The sequence below is a fragment of the Xiphophorus hellerii genome, chromosome 3, assembly GCF_003331165.1.
Source record: "Xiphophorus hellerii strain 12219 chromosome 3, Xiphophorus_hellerii-4.1, whole genome shotgun sequence".
NCBI classification, from domain to species: Eukaryota; Metazoa; Chordata; class Actinopteri; order Cyprinodontiformes; family Poeciliidae; genus Xiphophorus; species Xiphophorus hellerii.
The window spans coordinates 337991-357900 of record NC_045674.1 but is presented as its reverse complement, the minus strand read 5'-3'; the positions used below and the strand labels follow the sequence as shown (position 1 = coordinate 357900).

General features: G+C 49.3%; 2 protein-coding genes and 1 long non-coding RNA gene across 4 annotated transcripts; 2 read left to right on the top strand and 1 right to left on the bottom strand.

The window, feature by feature from the left end:
• The first annotated feature begins 5453 nt into the window (after positions 1–5453).
• LOC116717105 (retinol dehydrogenase 13) lies at positions 5454–11214 on the top strand. Its single transcript, XM_075074324.1, is given in 8 exon segments — positions 5454–6025; positions 7781–7915; positions 9162–9353; positions 9418–9579; positions 9652–9782; positions 9785–9815; positions 10111–10315; positions 10443–11214. Coding segments are annotated over 8 exon segments (1089 nt in total). The 5' UTR covers positions 5454–5898; the 3' UTR covers positions 10549–11214.
• A 1273-nt stretch (positions 11215–12487) lies between these two features.
• Positions 12488–19651, top strand: plekho1b (pleckstrin homology domain containing, family O member 1b). The gene is made up of 6 exons (XM_032558209.1): positions 12488–12741; positions 13348–13494; positions 16503–16643; positions 17131–17235; positions 17314–17412; positions 17742–19651. The coding sequence occupies exons 1-6, from the start codon at positions 12715–12717 to the stop codon at positions 18366–18368; spliced, it is 1146 nt and encodes a 381-aa protein (XP_032414100.1). The 5' UTR covers positions 12488–12714; the 3' UTR covers positions 18369–19651.
• On the bottom strand, positions 16186–17262 carry LOC116717107 (uncharacterized). Of its 2 annotated transcripts, XR_004338690.1 has the most exons (4): positions 17108–17262; positions 16901–16974; positions 16690–16841; positions 16186–16555 (listed from the first exon to the last, which is right to left on the bottom strand). It is a non-coding gene; the product is annotated as an uncharacterized LOC116717107 (long non-coding RNA). The 2 variants fall into 2 exon arrangements; XR_004338689.1 differs by having other exon boundaries at positions 16690–16974.
• Positions 19652–19910: the final 259 nt, after the last annotated feature.

Here is a 19910-nt window from a genome sequence, read left to right as displayed (position 1 = left end):
GGAGCGCCGGTTCTGATGGTCAAAGTGGTGAAGCTGGATCCCGGGTGGGTCGGACCGGGTCCGGTCTGGTTCTGAGACAGCACGGTAGACAAGGCCACAGTGGGTCGGACCAGCTGGCCCAGAGTTGGCGCTGTGGAGACAAGGGGCTGGTGAGTGGGGTCAGAGGTCAACGGCGTGCGTTCCGGGCCGAGCGGACCTACACTGGATCAGCTGGACCGTCTGCAGGTTGGACTGCAGGTTGAGAACCAGCGGCGTGCCGGGAGTCATCACCGTGGGAACCTGGAAGCCCTGCAACAGGAAGCATGCCGTCAGCGTCCAGGTCGCCGTGGAAACGGGCCAGTGGCCTCGGGCACGGCCCCGTACCTGCGCGGTGAGGAGGATGGGCTGGGTGCCGCCGGCGCCGGGCCCGGCCGGCAGGAGGAACGTTCCACCGGCGGTCTGCGTCAGGATGAGGGGCGGAGCCTGAGCTCTGAAGGGCGGGGCCGAGGCGGCGGGCTTGGAGATGGAGACGGAGAGAGGTGGAGGAGGGGCCAAGGAGACGAAGGGCGGTGCACCTGAGAGACATACAGATGAGCACTGGTGCACCTGGACTCACCTGGGGGGGCGGGGACACTCACCTGCTGGGACAGGTGTGCTGGGCAGGGGAGACCTGGGGGGCGGAGTCTCACAGGGTGAAGAATCCTCCACTGTGGACACGGAACATCAGGTCAACCTTTGATCCTGCTGCACCTGTCCAGGTGGACTAGCATCTCCAACCACGCTGCAACCCCACGACCTGTGACCCTTCTGCTAAATCCAATGCGCTTTAGCATTAGCTTCTGCTAAATGTAATGACGATATAACATTTTAGCATTAGCTTCTGTAAAATCTAATGACGATATAACGCTTTAGCATTAGCTTCTGCTAAATCTAATGACGATAGGGCGCTTTAGCATTAGCTTCTGCTAAATCTAATGACGATAGGGCGCTTTAGCATTAGCTTCTGTAAAATCTAATGACGATATAACGCTTTAGCATTAGCTTCTGCTAAATCTAATGATGATAGGGCGCTTTAGCATTAGCTTCTGCTAAATCTAATGACGATAGGGCGTGTTCCGGTTCACAGATCCACTATAGAAGTTCTGAAGCTGAAATGTTCTGGTGTGAAGCTGAAACCCAGTCCGCTACAGACCATCTCTAAGGCGCTGTTCTGTTCAGGTTCTTCCAGAAAATGTGCAGGTACCTGAAGCCCAGCTCAGGTCCAGAAGAGCCCTGATCTGGACTGGTAACAGCAGAGCGTTTTTGTCCCACCTGGCTCTCCATAGTTGTCCGTGTACTCCATGTCATCTTCCTCCACGCTGTCATCCACTTGTTGCCACGGTTCCAGCTCCTCCTCCTCACACTCCATAAACAGCTCAGTGTCCATGTTGCTATGGAGACAGAACAACCCGTGTCAGGTCCGACCCGGTTATGATAACTTTATTACAGAGTGATCTGAACAAGTTCAAAGGTCATGTGGAGTCAGTATAAGAAAGATTAATGTCAATAAAACACAACAACATTAAACGGATCCAGACGTCTAGAAAAACCTGGAAACCTTTAACCAGCAGGAGGCGCCACCATTAAGCTGAGATTGATGCTTAAAGTCACATGACTCTCTACTGAGACACAAAGCCTCTACTTTCATAATATAACGTCACTGCAGCAGGAAACTTTTCATATTTTCCGTCAATTTGACCTGAGAGCCAAATATCCTGAACATTTCCTGAGTGATGTAAGCACAGCTAACAGCTATAATCATAATAATGATTTAATGTAAGGAGAAGATGGAATTACTAACTAATTTTGTGGCTCCAACCAACCCAAAGACAACTCTCTTTCATGATATGAAAGGTTTTATAATGACTAATAATGTCTTGTCGTCTTCTTTGTTTAATGTTGGTTGGCAGACCGGCTATAACGGTGCACTACTGCCACCAACTGGACTAGAGGATGACAAGAAATTAACAGAAACAAGACATTTTTTTATTTTGTCTCCTTTGTGATTCATATGCAATATCTTCCATAAACTCATGATTTATTAAGACCTATTCTGATGTAATCATTGATTCTAGCTCCCTGTTTTCCTTGTATTTTCCACATTTATGTGAATGATACGGAAATGTCTCCCTGTATCAACTATGTTACAGTTTTCATGCAAGGTTTTCTTAAATATTTATTAATCATCATTTTACATCTAACTTTGAAGAAACTATTTTAGTTGTAAGCCCTAACTCAGACTGAGGTTAAACTTGTCGCTGCAGTACCAGCAGCAGCCGCAGGGGGCGTCCGCGCCCCCAAGGTCCTATTTGTTTTTTTGATTCTCCCTGCAGCTTCTCTGTTCCGGCGGGAACAAACTTCCAGCCCGAACCGGAACACCAATAGAGTAGACTACGGGTCACAGTGGACTCAGAGCCGGTACCGAGTCCGGTAGAACTGCAGCCGTACGGTTCTCCGGTCTGTGTCCGCCCGCCCCGCTCCTCCAGCAGCTGTCCACACATACACACACCGAGTACACCCTCCTACCGCCCGGTTAGCTCTGTCCGCGGGCTCCGGGTCAAACCGAACTGCTCCTACCTGCAGCTGGAGAGTCGCTTCAGCAGTCGGACCGAACCGATTCGGACGGTTCTACTCTTTCTTCTTCACGCGCTCTGTAGTTCGACACGCAGGGGGCGGGCCCTCCTCCTCGTAGTTTGTATCAGAGCCGTGGATTGGCTCTCTGGGTCTGACGTTACGTCCCCATCAAACAGCTCTGCCTTTGATTGGTTGATGAGAATTTTTCTGGAGGAACCAACGTGAGCTGCGGGTTTTCAGAAGATCAAGGATTACCCTGCCCGGTTCGACCGGAGTGGGTTCTGTGACCCGCAGCGGTGCAGCTCATAACCTTTTACACACAAACAAACATCAACTGTGGCCAATATCGCGGCCTGGCAGAGCCAAAACGGCAGGAACATCCAGAGCCGTCCGCCATATTGGTTTTGGTGTTTTTGAAGGGGCGTGGTTACGAGCGGCGACGTCATGAGTTAACCTGAAAAGGACTTCCTCTTGTTAAACAAAGACAAACACGCACAAATAGAAACCAGAGGCTGTTTGGTGTTTTATTCATTTATTTTTTAAATAACATTTAAATAAAAGAAAAGAAAAAAGAATCGACTAGTCGACTAATTTTTTGCAACCCGTAGTGTGTGTTAGAATCATGGCAGCAAACCAGCTAAAGGCAGAAACTTTAGCACAGGTTTTACCCCAAGCTAACAGATAGAGCTGATTAATGCTGCTGGAGGCAGATAATGTTAGCTACATGATGACTGGCTAATGTTAGCTACGTGGCTAACATTACTGAACGTGGCCAGTCTCTAATGTATTTAGTGATTTATCTCTAATGCTCTTTTGAGGAAAAAGTGACAAGCTATAGCTATCTAGCTGAGTTGGCAGCGGTGGTTCTCTCATCAATCAATCAATCAATCAATCAATCAATCAATCAATCAATCAAGTTCATTAGTGTAGCACATTTCAGCAACAAGGGATTTCAAAGAGCTTTACATAATAAAATCACAAAAAAAACACAAAAGTCAGAAACACAGTGAACAAACTGTCAAGTTTCTTCGTTACACATCAGATGCTGAGACATTCGTCCTCTGGAAGGTCAGAGGTCAGAGGTCACTCTGATCTCTGGTTTAGCTGGAAGAACTGAAGCTGACTCAAGATCTATAACTAGACCTATAGCTCTTGATCTAGAGCTATGGATCTAGAGCTCTAGATCTACATCTAGAGCTCTAGATCCATAAATTCAGTTCTTTAACTCTAGATCTAGAGCTATAGAGTAACCCCACATGTGACCTCTGACCTCTTGATGGGACGCTTCTTATGGAAACAAAGAAATCCCAGTTTTTCAAGTCAGACTGGAACCAGTTGAGTTCTGGACCGGAGTTCTGAACCGACCCAGTTCTCCAGTCGGTTCAGTAACATGACCAGAACCAGAACCAGCTCAGTGGGTCTTCCACCATCTGTGTTTATATGGACATCATTGAACACTTTGACTAGGCCGGTCCCCTTGCTGCAGTATAGAATAGAATTCCTTTATTCATCCCAGCAGGGAAATTATTTCGCAGTTACAGCATAGAGACAAGACACACAACAACCACCACTGAGTAGTAGTTGTAGATAAAATAAAAATAAAATATAAAATGCTGTTAATATAAAAAGCAGCTTAGAGCAGTCCTTGCAAAGATTAAAAAAGTGCAGAACAGAATGTATATGTAAATATATGTACAGCAGTGTGCCACAGTGCAGTTGTGCAAAATCGGACTGATTAGTGCAGAACAATGATTTAGCTTTTATTGTACAGTGAGATGGCCTGTGGCAGGAAGGATTTCCTGTATCTGTCCCTACGACAGCGGAGCTGGAGCAGCCTATGTGAGAAGGTGCTCCGCTGTCTGTCCACTATGTGGTGGAGAGGGTGCTGTTTATTGTCCATAATAGACAGAACCTTCTTCAGTGTCCTCCTCTCCACCACAGTTTCCAGGGACTCCAGCCTTAGTCCCAGTACAGAGCCAGCTTTCCTGATGATTTTGTCCAGTCTATTAGAGTCGCTGGCTCTGATGCTGCTTCCCCAACACACAGCAGCAAAGAAGATGGCGCCGGCAACAACACTGTGATAAAAGGTCTCCAACATCTTGCTGCACACATTGAAGGATCTCAGCTTCCTTAAAAAATAGAGTCTGCTCATCCCCTTGCTGCACACAGCGTCAGTGTTAGATGCCCAGTCCAGTCTGTTGCCGATTACAACTCCCAGGTATTTGTAATCCTCCACCTCCTCCACCACTTCCCCTTTGATCTTCAGTGGCCGTGAAGATGTCTTCTTCCTTCTGAAGTCAATCACCATCTCTCTGGTCTTACTAATGTTGAGCCTCAGGTGATTCTGCTCAGACCACTCCACAAAGCTGTCCACCAGTGTCCTGTACTCCCCCTCCCCTCCATCCCCTATAAACCCAACAACCGCTGAGTCATCAGAAAACTTCTGTAGGTGACATGACTCAGAGTTGTACTGGAAATCAGTGGTGTACAGGGTGAAGAGAAAGGGAGAAAGCACAGTTCCCTGTGGAGCTCCTACATCACTGACCACCACATCAGACGGACACTGCGCAGACGGACAAACTGTGGCCTGCCTGTCAAGTAGTCAGTCACCCAGGAGATCACTGAGTCGTCGACACCCATCCTCTGCAGCTTCTCACCCAGCAGCAGAGGCTGGATGGTGTTGAAGGCACTGGAGAAATCAAAGAATGTGATTCTCACAGTGTCTCCTCCACCATCCAGGTGCGACAGTGCTCATTGCAGCAGGAAGATGACGGCATCGTCCACTCCTAAGTGGGGCTGGTAGGCAAATTGCAGGGGGTCTAGAAACGTCCTCACCTGAGGCCTCAGCTGGGCCAGGAGACCAGACTGAAGAGGCTGTTTAACTGAATTTCCAGTAACGTTGCTGATGAACGGCAGATTGTGCCTGGCCACGCCCCCACACGGCGCCGCCCACACCAGGGGGCGTGGCTTCCACAGCGGCTCAGTTGTGTTCATTGTGAGCTTCAGGTTCCTGTGTTGCCCCCTAGAAGACGGGAGAGGAAACACCTGATGTCCAGCATGTCTGTCCCAGGAGACATCTCCGTAATTGTCCAGCAGATCCGGTTCTTTTTGTATGTTTGTTGCGGTACAGTTCCGGTTCTGGCCCGGTTCTGTTTGTGTGGTTTCCTGCCATTCTAATCCTTCCGGTTCTTCAGCTGGTAACTGATCCCAGAGCAGCTCTGATCCATAATCTGCTCTAATCTGTTAATCCGTCCTCCTCTGGGCTGGTTCTGCTCGGTTCTGCTCAGTCTGCGCCGATCTGCAGGGATGGAAGCCGCAGCTCCAGAGGAGTTCCTGGTTCTGCCGTGGCCCGGCGGCGGCGGGTCGGACCCGGGGCCCGGAGGCGGCTGCGTCCTGCTGACGTGTGGAGCCGCTGTGGGAGTTACTCTGATCTGTAAGAACATTTTACCGGACCGGAACCGAGAGACTAGAAAGAACCAGAACTCCAGTTTCTAAACGATACATTAATTATTGATAAGAATTATTTTTGATCTTGTTTAGATAAAAACCTTCAGAGGTTTTCCTCCCTGAAGTTTTGATGAATCATGTTTTCACATTGAAAACATCTTACATCACAGTAAGATGTAAGAGCATTGTAATAAACACATAGCCACCGTTTACAGTAGAATCTGAAAAGTGTGGCATGGATTTGTACCTAAACCATCCCATAATATCAGGCCGGTTTTCCAGTCAGCATGATGCTGCCACTACCTGCAGGCAAGTTGAGCTGATTTCTCCCTTAAAGAGTTTTTCCACCAGCTCCTGTAGCCGGTCCGGTCTCATATCGGTCCCGGTCTCATATCGGTCCCGGTCTCATATCGGTCCCGGTCTCCAAACAGGAGGATAAAGACTCAGATCGGTTGATTATTTTGCTATCAATGTTTATATAAAGACTTTCCAGCATGTCTGGATTTATGTAACGCAGTCAAAAGATGTGAACATTAGCCACACCTGGAATTTGTTTTAATCCAAAGGAAAACTAAAAATCACATCGAGCTGATATTATATAGTTCTGGTGTTTCATATTGTCAGCAGAAAAGTGCAGACAGCTGAGCAGCTGCTTCGTTTCTCTCTTCTTTGTCCTTCAGAGCAGCTCTGCTAGCAGTTAGGATGAGGGGGTATAGCTCCTGTTAGCATCTTGTTAGCATCTCAAAGAGCGTCCAGCTCTGCTTGTCTCAGCACGGCGTTTATTTTTAGCTCATTAAGGTAACGATCACCTGTTAGCTTCGTTGGTTCTGCTGGTATAAATGGCTCAAAGTGCTGTGGAGAAAAGTCCAGGGTCCAGATCAGGTCCTTCGCTGTTTCCTCTCCGGCTCTCGCACTGCGCTCTCCTTTCTGTCATATGGGAAATTATCCAGATTCCCTCAATTTTTATTTTTATTTTATTTTAGCACAACCGATAGTGACACAGTGTGGGATTATCTAAAATGACAGCAGTCAAACGCAATATGGTGAACTACTAAGGTAAAGTCAGCCTTCCTGTGTTTCCTCTTTGGACTCCAGTACAGAACGGACCTGATGACGTCATCAACCCATTGGTGAAAAAATGGCGACCTCCATGGGTGAAAGATATAACAAAAGATGTCCATTTTTGAAGTAAATATGAGTTTGGGAGTACCACAAACAGGAATATTTTACTTTATTGGAAAATTACAACATATTTAGGCCAACATGTCTCAGCTCTGATTTAAGGGTGCAGCTGTTCCAGGAGTCGAGGTTTTGCTCCAGGGATCCCTGAAGACTCTGGTAGCATCATGCTCTGGAAAGTTCTCTAGAAGGACGAACTGCTGCCAGACCTCATCGGTCTGTCAGTGCCGTCTTTTCTCTACTACCACCGACTCAGTAAGCGGAAGGGTCAGAGGTCATCTGGAGACACAGAGTTAATGCTATTAGCATAGAGAGGTGCTGTAGTTCTGCCTGAGCTCCAGTAGGGGGAGCAGTGCTGTTGCTTCAGGCCTCAGGTCCGCTTCCATTCCGCATGTGAAGCTGATTTGAGCCGAAGGTTACCTGTTACCACAGAAACATCAACCTCTGCCCCCTGGTGGCTCGAAGAGGTATCTGCACATTTCTATGAGATCTGAAGCACAGAAATGATCCCAGATCCAGCTGTTCCTCACGCTCTCACCTGCAGCTATCTGTCCGTCTCCAGGTGTGGTGGTGCTCAGGAGGTGGATCGCAGGTGGAGTGTGCCGCTGTTCGGTCCGGCTGGATGGGAAAACGGTTCTGGTGACCGGAGCGAACACGGGCATCGGGAAGGAGACCTGCAGAGACCTGGCAGGGAGAGGTGAGACGACCGCTGCTCACCTGGTGGACAGGTGTGCTCCAGTTCAACCTGACTGCTACCAAAGGAGGTTCTGACGGGTCCAGAACCCAAAGCAATGATTTACTGTAATAATTAACCCGGCCAGAAATGGACATGAGAACGATGAAACGCTGTTTATGTGAACATTAAAATGCAACTAAACCAGTTTATACTGGTGACTACATGAATGTTTAGGGTTCTGTCTTTTCATGTCAGCTTGTTTAGTTCTGCAGTATTTTATCTAAAGCTGTCTCAGTGCTGCCCTCTGAGTGTTGAACTGTGGTACTGCAGGCGAGTCTTCCTGTTTTGAGGCGATCCAGCTTTCTAGTTCCCTCACATCTGATATCTGGGAAAACGTTTAATAACCTAAAAAACTCAGAAGACTTGAGGAAACTGTATTTGTCTGTGTTTATAGGAAAATGGGGATTTAGGGTTCCAGGCATTACAGTCTGCAACAAATGATGCGCCGATATTTTCACAAACTCGCTTTGACACGGTTCTTTATCGACTCGTGTTGTATTAACTTTATCATGTAAAACTCAGTTTGAAAGCAATTCAACGCATGGATGGACCTCCTGGCTCCATGTTTGATTCCTAACAGGAAGTGCTGGTTGTTTTGGAACATTCTGATTGGCTGACAGGATTTAGCTTGACACTGCACTTCCTCCTATGGGTTTGAAATGTTTAAAACAACGCTAAGTGGCAGATTGGTTCATGCAGATCAAAGCTTTCCTGAAACTAATCCTTTTGTGTGTGACGTGATTTTTCTAAATGATGTGGTGGAGATATTTGTCTTTAGAAAGACCTGGCTGCATGTGGACAGGGCTGCAGACACACAGCGCCACCCTGTGGAGAGTCAGGAGGAAGCACAACAAAGAACCATGTCGCCAGATTTGTCACTAGTTGGTTTTTTGGTAACAAGTCATTAGAGAAGGGACCCAAAGTGGGCCACTTTGGTGAAATTTGGTGGAATCAGAAGCGGAGTTTCCCTTTCAAAAGGGTTTAAAGTTCTGACTGGTTCTGACTCTGGTCATCAGTCCATCACCAGCAGGTATGAGGCAAAGATCCTGAAGCTGGGATGAGCTTCCTCCGCAGGGCAAAGAGAGGCTCCATCATCCAGGAGGATAGCAGAGCTAATCCGCTCCGTTGGGCTTATCTCCTGATCATTAATAGCTGTCAGGTAAACCCATAATCAGCTCCTGAACAGCAGGGTGTGTGGATTCTCCAGGAGCCCGAGTGGTGATGGCCTGCAGGGACCTGAGCCGGGCCGAGCGGGCAGCGGACGAGATCCGGCAGTTTACCGGAAACGGGAACGTGGTGATCAGACACCTGGACCTGGCTTCTGTCTACTCTGTCTCACAGTTCGCCAAGGACTTCCTGGACAGTGAAGACAGACTGGACATCCTGGTCAACAATGCAGGCGAGCTCACCTGTCCTGTCTGTGTCCTTGTCTGTCTCTGTGCTCACCTGTCTACATCCTGCAGGTGTGATGATGTGCCCTAAATGGATCACAGAAGATGGCTTTGAGACTCAGATAGCCGTCAATCACCTGGGTCACTTCCTGTTGACCAATCTGCTGCTGCCATTGCTGAAGAGCACCACCCCCAGCCGCGTGATCAGCGTGTCATCCATTGCCCACCGGGGAGGTGTGACCTCTGACCTCACCGTCTTAATGTGTCTGATCCCTGCAGATAGTTGAAGTCTGTTCTGGTTCCCAGGGCAGATCAACTTTGATGACTTGTTCTTCAGCCGGCGGCCGTACAACGCGCTGGAGAGCTACCGGCAGAGCAAGTTGGCCAACGTCCTCTTCACCCGAGAACTGGCTCGACGTCTCAGAGGTTCACGCAAGTTCACAAACAATAGAACAACCTTGGACCCAGAGGTGAGAGCAGAGCTGCTCTCACCTCTGGGTCCAAGGTAAGAGAAGAAGAATTACAGAGGAAGTCCAGTCCTTTAACTAGACTCTAAGAAGACCAACTACCCGCATGGCTACTGCTGCTGAGCACATTCCTCCTGTATGTCTGAGAAAATCTCCAGACAACCAACAATCTCCACCCCATCTGATTCCCTTTCCCCCCACCCACTCCATCGCCTTCATTAACACTGAAGATGTTGTGATGATGTCATCAGCACTGTGCTGTGATTGGTTCCTAATTGTATCCTCACTTGCTCTACAGGTTCTGGCGTGTCAGCCTTCTGTCTTCATCCTGGGGTGATCCGGACTGAGCTGGGGCGCCATGTAGAGGGCTGGTTCCCCCTGCTGGGGGCGCTGCTGAGGCTTCCAGCCCTGCTGCTAATGAAGACTCCCTGGGAGGGCAGCCAGACCACCGTGTTCTGTGCTGTGACGCCGGGCCTGGAGGAACTTTCAGGCCGATACTTCAGGTAGAAGGCGGGCCTTAGATTCAGCATCATTGCGTTCGGTTTTACCTGGTCAGATGGACTTTCGACTGTTTTGTGGAGGTTTTGTCCTGGTGGACCGAGTGATGTTCAGAACCTTCTGTGTCCACAGTGACTGCGCAGAGAAGGAGGCGGCGCCAGAAGGACAGGACGATGAGGCAGGCCGGAGGCTGTGGGAGGAGAGCGCCCGATTGGTTGGACTGAAGGACACCTGCTGACCTGTGACCTGCTGGCTGACACACAACAGGAAGAGACGACAGCAGTGCCCCTCTGCACCTAGCGAGGAAACAGGACCGGTGCTAGAACCTTAAGTGGTCCCGTCAAACCCAGTAAAAAAAACTTTCCTCTAGTCTGGTACCAAGTTGGACCAGAGGTCGTTGAACCGGCCCAGAGTGCTGACCGGTTGACAGAAAGAAACCAGATTAACGTTACTGGTGTTTGTTTTACCATCCGCATTGCTTCCTCCAGGACCGTGATGGCCCGTTCACCCCAGAACCGCCTGGTACCTTCAAGCGGACCACAGTCGGTCCCTTCTGGTGTCTGAACCTTTGAACTCTAGTCCAGCTGAAAACTCTACTGTAAACCTGTTGCAAGAAACAACTGGACAGGAAGTGATGTCTGATGGTAAAACGTGTAACCATAGCAACATGTGGTATCCCGTGGGCAGACCTCTGAGGTTGGCCGGTTTTCATGGTGTCGGACATCCAACAGACCGACTCTTCATGGTCCCTCCAGAACCTTCCCTTCGTCTTGTTGCACCTTTTGGTTCCTTTCATGTTTCTTTGTTCTTCTGTCTGTTTCTCCTTTGATGTGTTTGAAACAGGAAGACTTTACTGAGCATGCTCCAACTGATCGTTGGTAATAAAGAGAACTTACCCACCTTGTTTCACAGATGGTCAGTCCAACTCTTTCATGTTTGATTCAAATCTGTCAGATTCTAAGACATCACCCCTGGTTCTATCTTCTTCGGGTTCGGACCACAGAACTTCAGAACTTCTTGTTGATTCAAGTGGGAAATTATCTTCCGGCAAATAATCCAGACTCCAGGGAGCGCTATTACACACGCGAACTGGACTCTGGGTGCTGATGCACTCTCCCACTGAGCCTGGTTCTGGTTCTGCTGGAGGTTTCTCCTTGTTCAAGTGGAGTTTTTCTCTCCACTGTCGCCTGATGCATGTTCAGGAGGAGGTTAGCGAGTGATGCAGAGGGTTTCAGTTTTAGAGTGTGAGCCGTCTGGTTGGACGGAGGCGGGTGGAGGTGAGATCTGTTCCTACAGGGTTAATAAAACTAAACATTAAAACTAATAGAAAGAAAGAAGCAGCTGTTCACTTTGAACTTTTCCTTTTAGTTTCTGTTCCTGGGCTCTGATTGGTCGGATCAACATTTCCCTCCAGACTGAATCAACAACTGGACGTGATGAGAATGTGGGTTCTGGTTCTGGATCCCATCAGAACATCTGTGAGCTCATTAACACTCTCCAGAAACAGTGAGAGAACCTGGAACCGACTGGAACTGGAGAGGTTCTGGTCCAGAAAACGGGTCAGATTGGTTCCAATGGAGCAGAAATGAAATATTCTCCAGAACCAGGAGGAAGTGGAGGAGGATCAGGCTGGACCTCTGGTCCCGGTCAGGGCCGAACCTCCGGTTCTGGACCTCTGGTTCTGATGAACAGGACGGTGGTCCATCCTGACGGACCGGACGGGTCAGACTGGACCTGCAGGATAGGTGTCTGACCAAGTTTGGGATCCGGGCCGACCCTGAAACCGACTCGGTTCGGCTGGGAGCCGTCCAACATCTGACGGCTTCCAGAGCGGGATTAACCGGCCGACCAGAACCGGGATCTGAGGAAACATCCGCTGCTGGACGGAACCAGAGGTCTGGTTGGGTTCCATCTGAATCGGACCAGAACCGCCATCTGGTCATGGTCCAGATTTCAGAACCTCCAGATGATGCCTTCATCCTGGACCTGATGCCAGAGCGGCTGCAAACTGAAGCGGGACCGGCCTCAGGTTCCGGGTAATCCGGTTCCGCTGTGCGCCAGCGGGGGGCGCTGTGATGCTGCCGAGGAGCCGCTGAGCCAGCGGGGAGTCCACGGGAGGAGGAGGAGGAGTAATCGGACACCGACCCCCAGAGCTGCTGCTGGCTGCTCAGAGTGAAGCGGAGCCCGGCGGCGGCGGCGGCGGGTCGGTCATTCTGTCAACCCCACGGACAGCGAGCGGAGGAGCGGCGGAGCAGAGTGGGAGTCTCCGGTCTCCCTGCGGAACTTTCCCCTGCTTCAGCGCTCTCCCATCGGCGGCTGCCGCTCCGCAGCGCTGCCTGGACGAATAACGGAGTTGTATGAAAGTGGGAGAAGTTGCGTTTCCGGCAGCCTGACAGCCCCCACGATGAAGAAGAACAGCTCCGGGAAACGGGTGAGTCCTAACGGAACCGGTACTGGTTGCTTTTTACCGTTAAGCCGAATCTGGAGGAACAAAAGCCCCAGGATTAGGTTGAGCTTTTATTCTGAAGGCCATAAAAGCCGCTATTTGCTGCAGACTCTGTTTCCGACTTTCAGAAGAAAGGTATGGTTTATTATTGTGCAGTTTAAAGCGGTCCGGTTCTTACTAGGTTCGGTGTAAAGACTTTAAAAAGTTATTTAAAGTCTTTACAAATAAAAATCATAAACAGAGAGGTGCGATGCGTTCAGGTGTAAACAGATGTGTCAGTAAATCAGGAAGCTGAGAGGGGAACCCAGAGCAGAGTGACAGTTAATCTGCCAACAGCTTAAAGGCTCATGTTACACACATCCACAGGGTTAGATAACTAACATCTGACACCTGAACGCACCACAGACCAGTTGGAATAAACCAGGGTCCTGAACGCATCATAGACTGATAGATAGGAACAATAAGGGCCATGAACGCACCACCTGTCAGATCTCTTTCCTCTGCTGATAGGCTCATGTTCTAACCAGAACCACGCAGGTCAGAGGTCAGCACTAGAGCTCAGTCTGTTCAGCTTCCTGTTTCCTGTTTCAGGGTCGGGCGGACCCCAGCCAGCAGAACCCAGTGCCGGACAAAACGGGCTGGATCAGGAAGTTCTGTGGGAAGGGGATCTTCAGGGAGATCTGGAAGAACCGCTTCGTGGTTCTGAAAGGAGACCAGCTGTTCATCTGTGAGAAGGAGGTGAGTCAGGGGTGGGGCTTAGCTCGGAGTGGGCGGGGCTTATAGACGAATGGGCGGGGTTTCTGTCACGACAGGCGGGATTTAGAGCGGTGGCTGGGGCGTCATGATCTCTGAACTCTCTGGACATATTCTGCATGTTTCAGTCTGAAGACCATTCAGAACCTCAGAGTTCTACTGGACCCAGCAGAACCTGGTGTTCCTCTGGGTTCTGGTTTGGTTCTATCCGGTTCTCCTCCATTTCCTGCTGCTGACAGGAGTCCGGTTTCAGTCTGAGAGGAACACAGAAAGATCGGGTTTCACTGTCGAGCTGGACCCGCCTCACAGAACCAGAGATTAGAACCTCCTGGTTTCACTGCAGTGAGTTAGAACCCAAAGTGTCTGGTTCTGTTAGTTCTGTTGGTTCGGTTGGTTCTCCTCCTAAGCCAGACCCAGATCCTGCAGGGAACTGGAGAACAGAGCTGGTTCTGGTTCTGTGATGCATTCAGGTTCCTCTTCCTGTCAGCACCATATTAGGCCTGGTGTGTTGGTTCAGAGCGTTGCCGTGGTGACCAGCATCTTCCTGTTTGCGGTGGCTGTCTTCCTGTTCAATCAGAAATAACTTGATCAGAACCACAGAGGAACTGAAACCGAGCCGGTCGGACCTTCAGGACCTTTTGACTCGGTTCACTGCTGGTCAGAACCTTCAGCAGTCCGAACCAGGAGGAAGGTTTTCCCGGTTCCCATTTCAGTTAGTGGGACGCGGATCAGCAGAAACGTTCTGGTGGTTCTGACCCGGTTTCAGATCAGCCGGTCTGTGTTTCTTCTAGTGATCGCGGGCTGCTGGTTTCCACGGTGACCACAGTAAGACCCCTAGCTCCAGAGGTAACCGATGGCAACCAGCTGGGCCTCGGCGATGAAGCGGGTCGGTCTGACTCGGTTCTGGATTTCAATTTGTTTCTCAAATCAGTTCCTCACAGATTTGCAAACAATCCGAGGAGATCGGCACTGGCGCCGCCTGAGGTCACCCAAGGTCACCTGGGGTCACACAGGTCAGAAGCAGCTGACTCATGTCTAAAATCATCAGAACTTCAAACGATGTTCTGGATCCGTGTGGTTCCACCAGGCAGTTCTGGTTCCAGATCAGAAGCACGGTGTTGAACACCCGGAGGTCGGAGGTCAGCGTGGCTCATTATGTAACCATTCTCAGAGAGTATTGATTATCGATCGATGATGCAACATTCGGAGGGAACAAACGCCCCGGGACGCAGACGGGCTCAGAGCAGAGCAGAGGTTCTGGTTCTGATCAGCAAAATGAGTCTATGTAGCAACAATAATATGACTCAAGTAAAAGAAAAAGGTTCAGCGCAGTAAAACTACTCTTATAAGTAACTTTTTTCCAAAAAGTTACTCAAGTGAATATAACCAGCACTCCCCACTTTTTGAACATAAACAGCACCAGTAGCCTACAGGCTGCTAGTTAACAAGCTCAAGGAGCTGTATTGGTGTTTGCTAGTCATCTTTTTAGCTAACATTAGCTAGTCATCTTTTAGCTAACATTAGCTAGTCATCTTTTAGCTAACATTAGCTTGCCATTTTTTAGCTAACATCAGCAAGTAATCTTTTAGCTAACATTAGCTAGTCATTTTTTTTAGCTAACTTTAGCTAGTCATCTTTTTAGCTAACATTAGCTAGTCATCTTTTAGCTAACATTAGCTAGCTAGTCATTTTTTACCTAACATTACCTAGTCATCTTTTAGCTAACATTAGCTAGTCATCTTTTAGCTAACATTAGCTAGTCATCTTTTAGCTAACATTAGCTGTATCCAACAGCTTTACTCAACTCAGTTGGTTTGTTTGGGGAAAAACTGCAAAGTTCTTAGAGTTTTGCTGGTTTGCTGCCATGATTCTAACACAGCTGAGTAGCTCTGCACAACAGCATCAGATCTCCGTTGCTGAAGCACAGTTGTAAACCCAGCTAGCGTCTTAGCTCTCATGTTAGGTTTAAAGGCGGCTCGGAAAAACATGTTATAACTTGTTAATGGATTCTACGGCTGAAAAAAGTGACAGAAAGTACAGACATGGGAAGTGCGGAAGCCCCTACTGTATCAAACCGATAGAGGAATAACAGAGTCGGCCACTTTTAGGTAAAAACAACAAACAGCTTCAGGGGGGTACAATCCGGACCTGGTGGGTCTGCTGTGCAGCTGGGTCGGGTCAGAGCCCAGTGGAGCCAGCAAGGGGCGTGGCCTCCCTCCCAGGAAGTCTCAGCTTAAGGCTGCTCAATAATGGATGCCGTTTCCATGGAGACAGACGGGCTGAGATGAAGCTGCAGGTGATCAGAGCGAGGACTGGGTCTGGTTCTGACCCGGTAAAGGTTCTGGAGGTTCCAGAGCGGTTGTGGTTCTGCTGCTGTGTTCGGAACTTGGTTCTGTTGATGACCTGGTTCGGACCCAGCTTCAGATCCTGGTCCAGTCAGTGAGCGGTTCTGGTTCTGGAGCGGCCCAGCAGGTCCACATCTCCACCTGCCACCACCGTACATCACAGTTACCATGACAACCAGCCTCACCTGGACTGATGAAACCTTCAACCGTCGCCCCTCCTTGTGACCGAAGTGAACCTGGTGTTGATCCTTGTCGTGGAAAAAAACTATTTCCAAGCACTGCTCAGGTAAAATCACTCAATCAGGTTTATTCATGAATTGTGCACAACTCAGAGAGCTCACAGGACAATCAATAATGAAGCAAGTCTGAAACAGAAAGCTCTGCCAGGCAGAGACAACACATGAGTTTTGTACAAAGGGATAAGGGACCCAAAGCCTGGGAATCAGACTGGTTCCCATGCAGCTGGAAAAACAAGGTCCAACCTTGTGCATGAAACCCAAACAGCTTTAACTTGGTGGGAATATACAGAACTTAGAATAAACATATCGCAATACAACTAGCAGGTGAAACCTAACTGTAATTTTTCCACATCAATCCTCCAGGCTCCGCCTCCTCAGTCAGTTACCGGTACTTCCTGTGTGTGTCCAGGTGAAGGAACTGGGTCGGGCCGACGAAGTTCTGGACCTGTCCGACTACGAACGCTGCGAAGAGATCAGGAAGAACAAGAGCCGCAGCAAGAAGAACCACAGCAAGTTCAGACTGCAGCGCTGCAGCTCACCGGGCAACACGGTACACACCTGGAGACAGGTCACACACCTGGAGACACATCACACACCTGGAGACAGGTCACACACCTGGAGACAGGTCACACACCTGGAGACACGTCACACACCTGGAGACAGGTCACACACCTGGAGACACGTCACACACCTGGAGACAGGTCACACACCTGGAGACACGTCACACACCTGGAGACAGGTCACACACCTGAATCATTTATTGTGCAGCGCTGGTTGCATTAGCAGTTAGCATTAGCAGTAAGTCACCTGTACAGCGCTGCGTCCATTATGACATCATTCAGGTGGGCGGGGCCAAACCGAGTGGAGCAGCTTTAGCTGGACTGACAACAGCCAGAAACGTTTTGACTCCTGACAGACACTAACAGCTCATCATCATCATCATCATCATCATGAAAAAAATCGTCATTATTAACGACATTAACACTAGTACACCCCTTTAGCCCCGCCCCTGACCAGGTGTGCCTCCTTTGCTGCAGGTGCCCAACCAGGTGTTCCTGGCCGTCAGCCCGGAGGAGAAGGACTCCTGGATCAACATCCTGAACATGGCCATCACCAGAGCCAAGAACCGGATCCTGGATGAGGTACCAGCAGAACCACAACAGAACTGCCCTTCATTTGGCCCAGTTTAACCTGACCCAGTCTCTGGTTCTGCTACTCAGGTGATGGTGGACGACTCCCAGCTGTCTCACCTGACCAGAGACAGAGTGAAGATCCCTCACAACCGCCGGCTGCCCACCAGAGGCCACCTGCTGGCCGTGGTCAGTATGACGCCTTCCTTGTTTTACTAACTAACTATTTAGTTAGTAAAACTAAATAATGTTACTTTTTAGTTGTTTTATTAACTAATTATTTACATAGTTAGTAAAACAGATATTTAGTGAGCAAGCTAAATATTTGATCCAAATTAGAAAATGTAGTTAGCAAGTTATTAGGTTGCTAGCTAACCGTTTAGGTTGAAACTGTGATATTAATAAATGAATGAATTACAGCTGGTAGTTAGGAGGGCGCCCCCTGGGCAGGTGGGACGATGTTTGGGCTCATCGGTTCCTCAGAACCAGCTGTGACCCGTTTCCTGTGTGTCCGCCAGGCGTCCACCTCGTCCTCAGACGGGATGCTGACCCTTGACCTCATCCAGGAGGAGGACTCGGCGTCTCATAAAGGTGTCGCCACAGAACCGCCGGCCCGACCGGGTCTGGACTGTCCCAGGTCCCAGACGGACGGGTCGCTAGCGGACCGAACCGCTGAGTCGTCCTCCAAGTCCCAGAGCCTTCCCTGCGACAAGGCCGTGTGGCAGAAGACGGGTCCGGCCCAGACCCCCCAGCCGGACCGGCGGCTCGGCGCCGCGGAGAAGAACCGCTGCGCCTCCATGGACGAGATCCTGAACCCGGACGCCAAGAACCAAACTCCGACCGGAACCGGCAGAACCGCGGCACCGCTCGGCCGGCTACAGGAGCTCATCGACCAGAAGCTGGAGCGGACGGAGCGGCTGCTGCTGGAGGTCCAGGCCGACGCCGAGCCGGGCGGCGCCAAGGGCGGGAAGCCGGCGCCGGACGGACCGCGGGCCGAGGCGGAGCGGCTCTTGAAGGAGGCGGCAGCCACCTGGACCCAGGCCCGGCAGGTTCTGGACGAGGTCCAGGAGCTGAAGGCGTTGTACCGCCAGCTGGAGCCCGGCTGCCTCAACAGCACCAAACCCAACCGTAAGAGCCTGATGTGAACCGGCCAGACCAGAACCACAGCCCGGTCTGGACTCAGCTGGGTCCTAAAGACTTCCCAGGGGTTCCGAAGAGCAGAACCTCATCAATCCTGTCAGAAGTTCCTGTTCTGTTGGACCTGGCTGGGTCCCTGAAGCTCCGCCCACAAATACCTGAACATCAGGTGTTCTCTCAGGTTCCTGTGCCTTCAGGAAGAACTTTGACCTGAGGTTCTGGTTGGACCGACTCCTGGGTGTGGACCCGTCTAAAGTACTGCTGTAATATATGGAAATGCTGCTTTTTACTGGGTTTTGATCCGGTTCAGAATCTCAAACCAGGATCAGAACCAACAGACGGATTTTGAGAGTTCTGGGAGGTTCTGAAGGAAACCAGCTGATTTTTTTCTGCAGGGAAAAAAAAAGTTTCAGACGTTTTTATTACAAAGTTGATCAAAGTCAATGTCTACGCAGATGATGTGGTTCTGTTGGCTAACGGTCCGATTGGTGTGAGGCCCGGTTCCGGAGGAGTAGGTTCTGGTATTGGATGAAATGATCTGGATCCACGGCCAGATCGCATCTCAGGTTCCAGTCCTGAGATGCGGACCAGAACCAACAGAACCTGGTTCTGGACGGAGGCAGATAGAAGCGGGTCAGGAGTTCTGCCTCAGTCAGGACTGGATCAGGAGAATCCTTCTCATTACTGTGAAAATCATTCAGGTATGGTGATAGCATTAGCATTAGCATTTCCCACCAGCCACTTGAATTTCAGGATGATGGCCGTTTTTCAAGATGGCTGCTGCTTTTTACACCCTTTAAATCAGTTATTGCCGTGAAACTTTTCCCATTTTCATGACTTGGATGAATTTTATGTGACATCATGTTTCGGTCGTCCGGTTCATGAAACGTTAAAGTGATAAGTTGCTGCCGTCAGAACGCGGGGGACGTAAAACACAGGAAATTTACAGGAAAATACGGGAGAACGGCGGCGGGAAAGAGGAGAAAAATACGGCAGTTTCAAAACGGGAGACTTGAAGAAGACTAGAGACAGTCAACTTAACGTTAGTGTTTTTTTTGTTTAGCAGTTTAGCGTTAGTTTATATTTATGTTTTTAATGCATTTAGCATTTGCTAGCATAGCATTTAGCAGTTGAGCAATAGAATCTGCTAATTTTTTAAATTCACCTAGTGCTTTAGCATTAGTGTATCTAAGATTCTTGTTTAGCAAATTATTAGTTATTGAAGCTAACATTTCAGTTAGCCCACTGCTGGCAATAACTGATTTTATTGCAACCATGTACTGTCCAACAACCAGTGTTGTATAAAGTACTGAAATCTCAGAGTCAAGTAAAAGTACAAGTACCTCTCCAAAATATGACTTTGGTAAAAGTCGAAGTCACTGACTGAAATGTTACTTGAGTAAAAGTCTTAAAGTATTTGAAACTTCTTGTACTTAAGTATGGAAATTACTGTAAAAATGGATGTACTCAAGTAATATAATGAAAAGTACAAGTAAAAAGTAAAACACAGCAAATGCAGTTTGAATGACATTTTTTAGATTTTGGTAAAC

What these genes read in the sequence shown, in the direction of transcription:
- plekho1b (XM_032558209.1), top strand. Translation starts at nt 12,715, where the DNA reads ATGAAGAAGAACAGCTCCGGGAAACGG. An exon ending in AGAACAGCTCCGGGAAACGG is followed by an intron (nt 12,742 to 13,347) that starts GTGAGTCCTAAC and finishes TTCCTGTTTCAG; the next exon opens with GGTCGGGCGGACCCCAGCCA. An exon ending in GCAGCTCACCGGGCAACACG is followed by an intron (nt 16,644 to 17,130) that starts GTACACACCTGG and finishes CCTTTGCTGCAG; the next exon opens with GTGCCCAACCAGGTGTTCCT.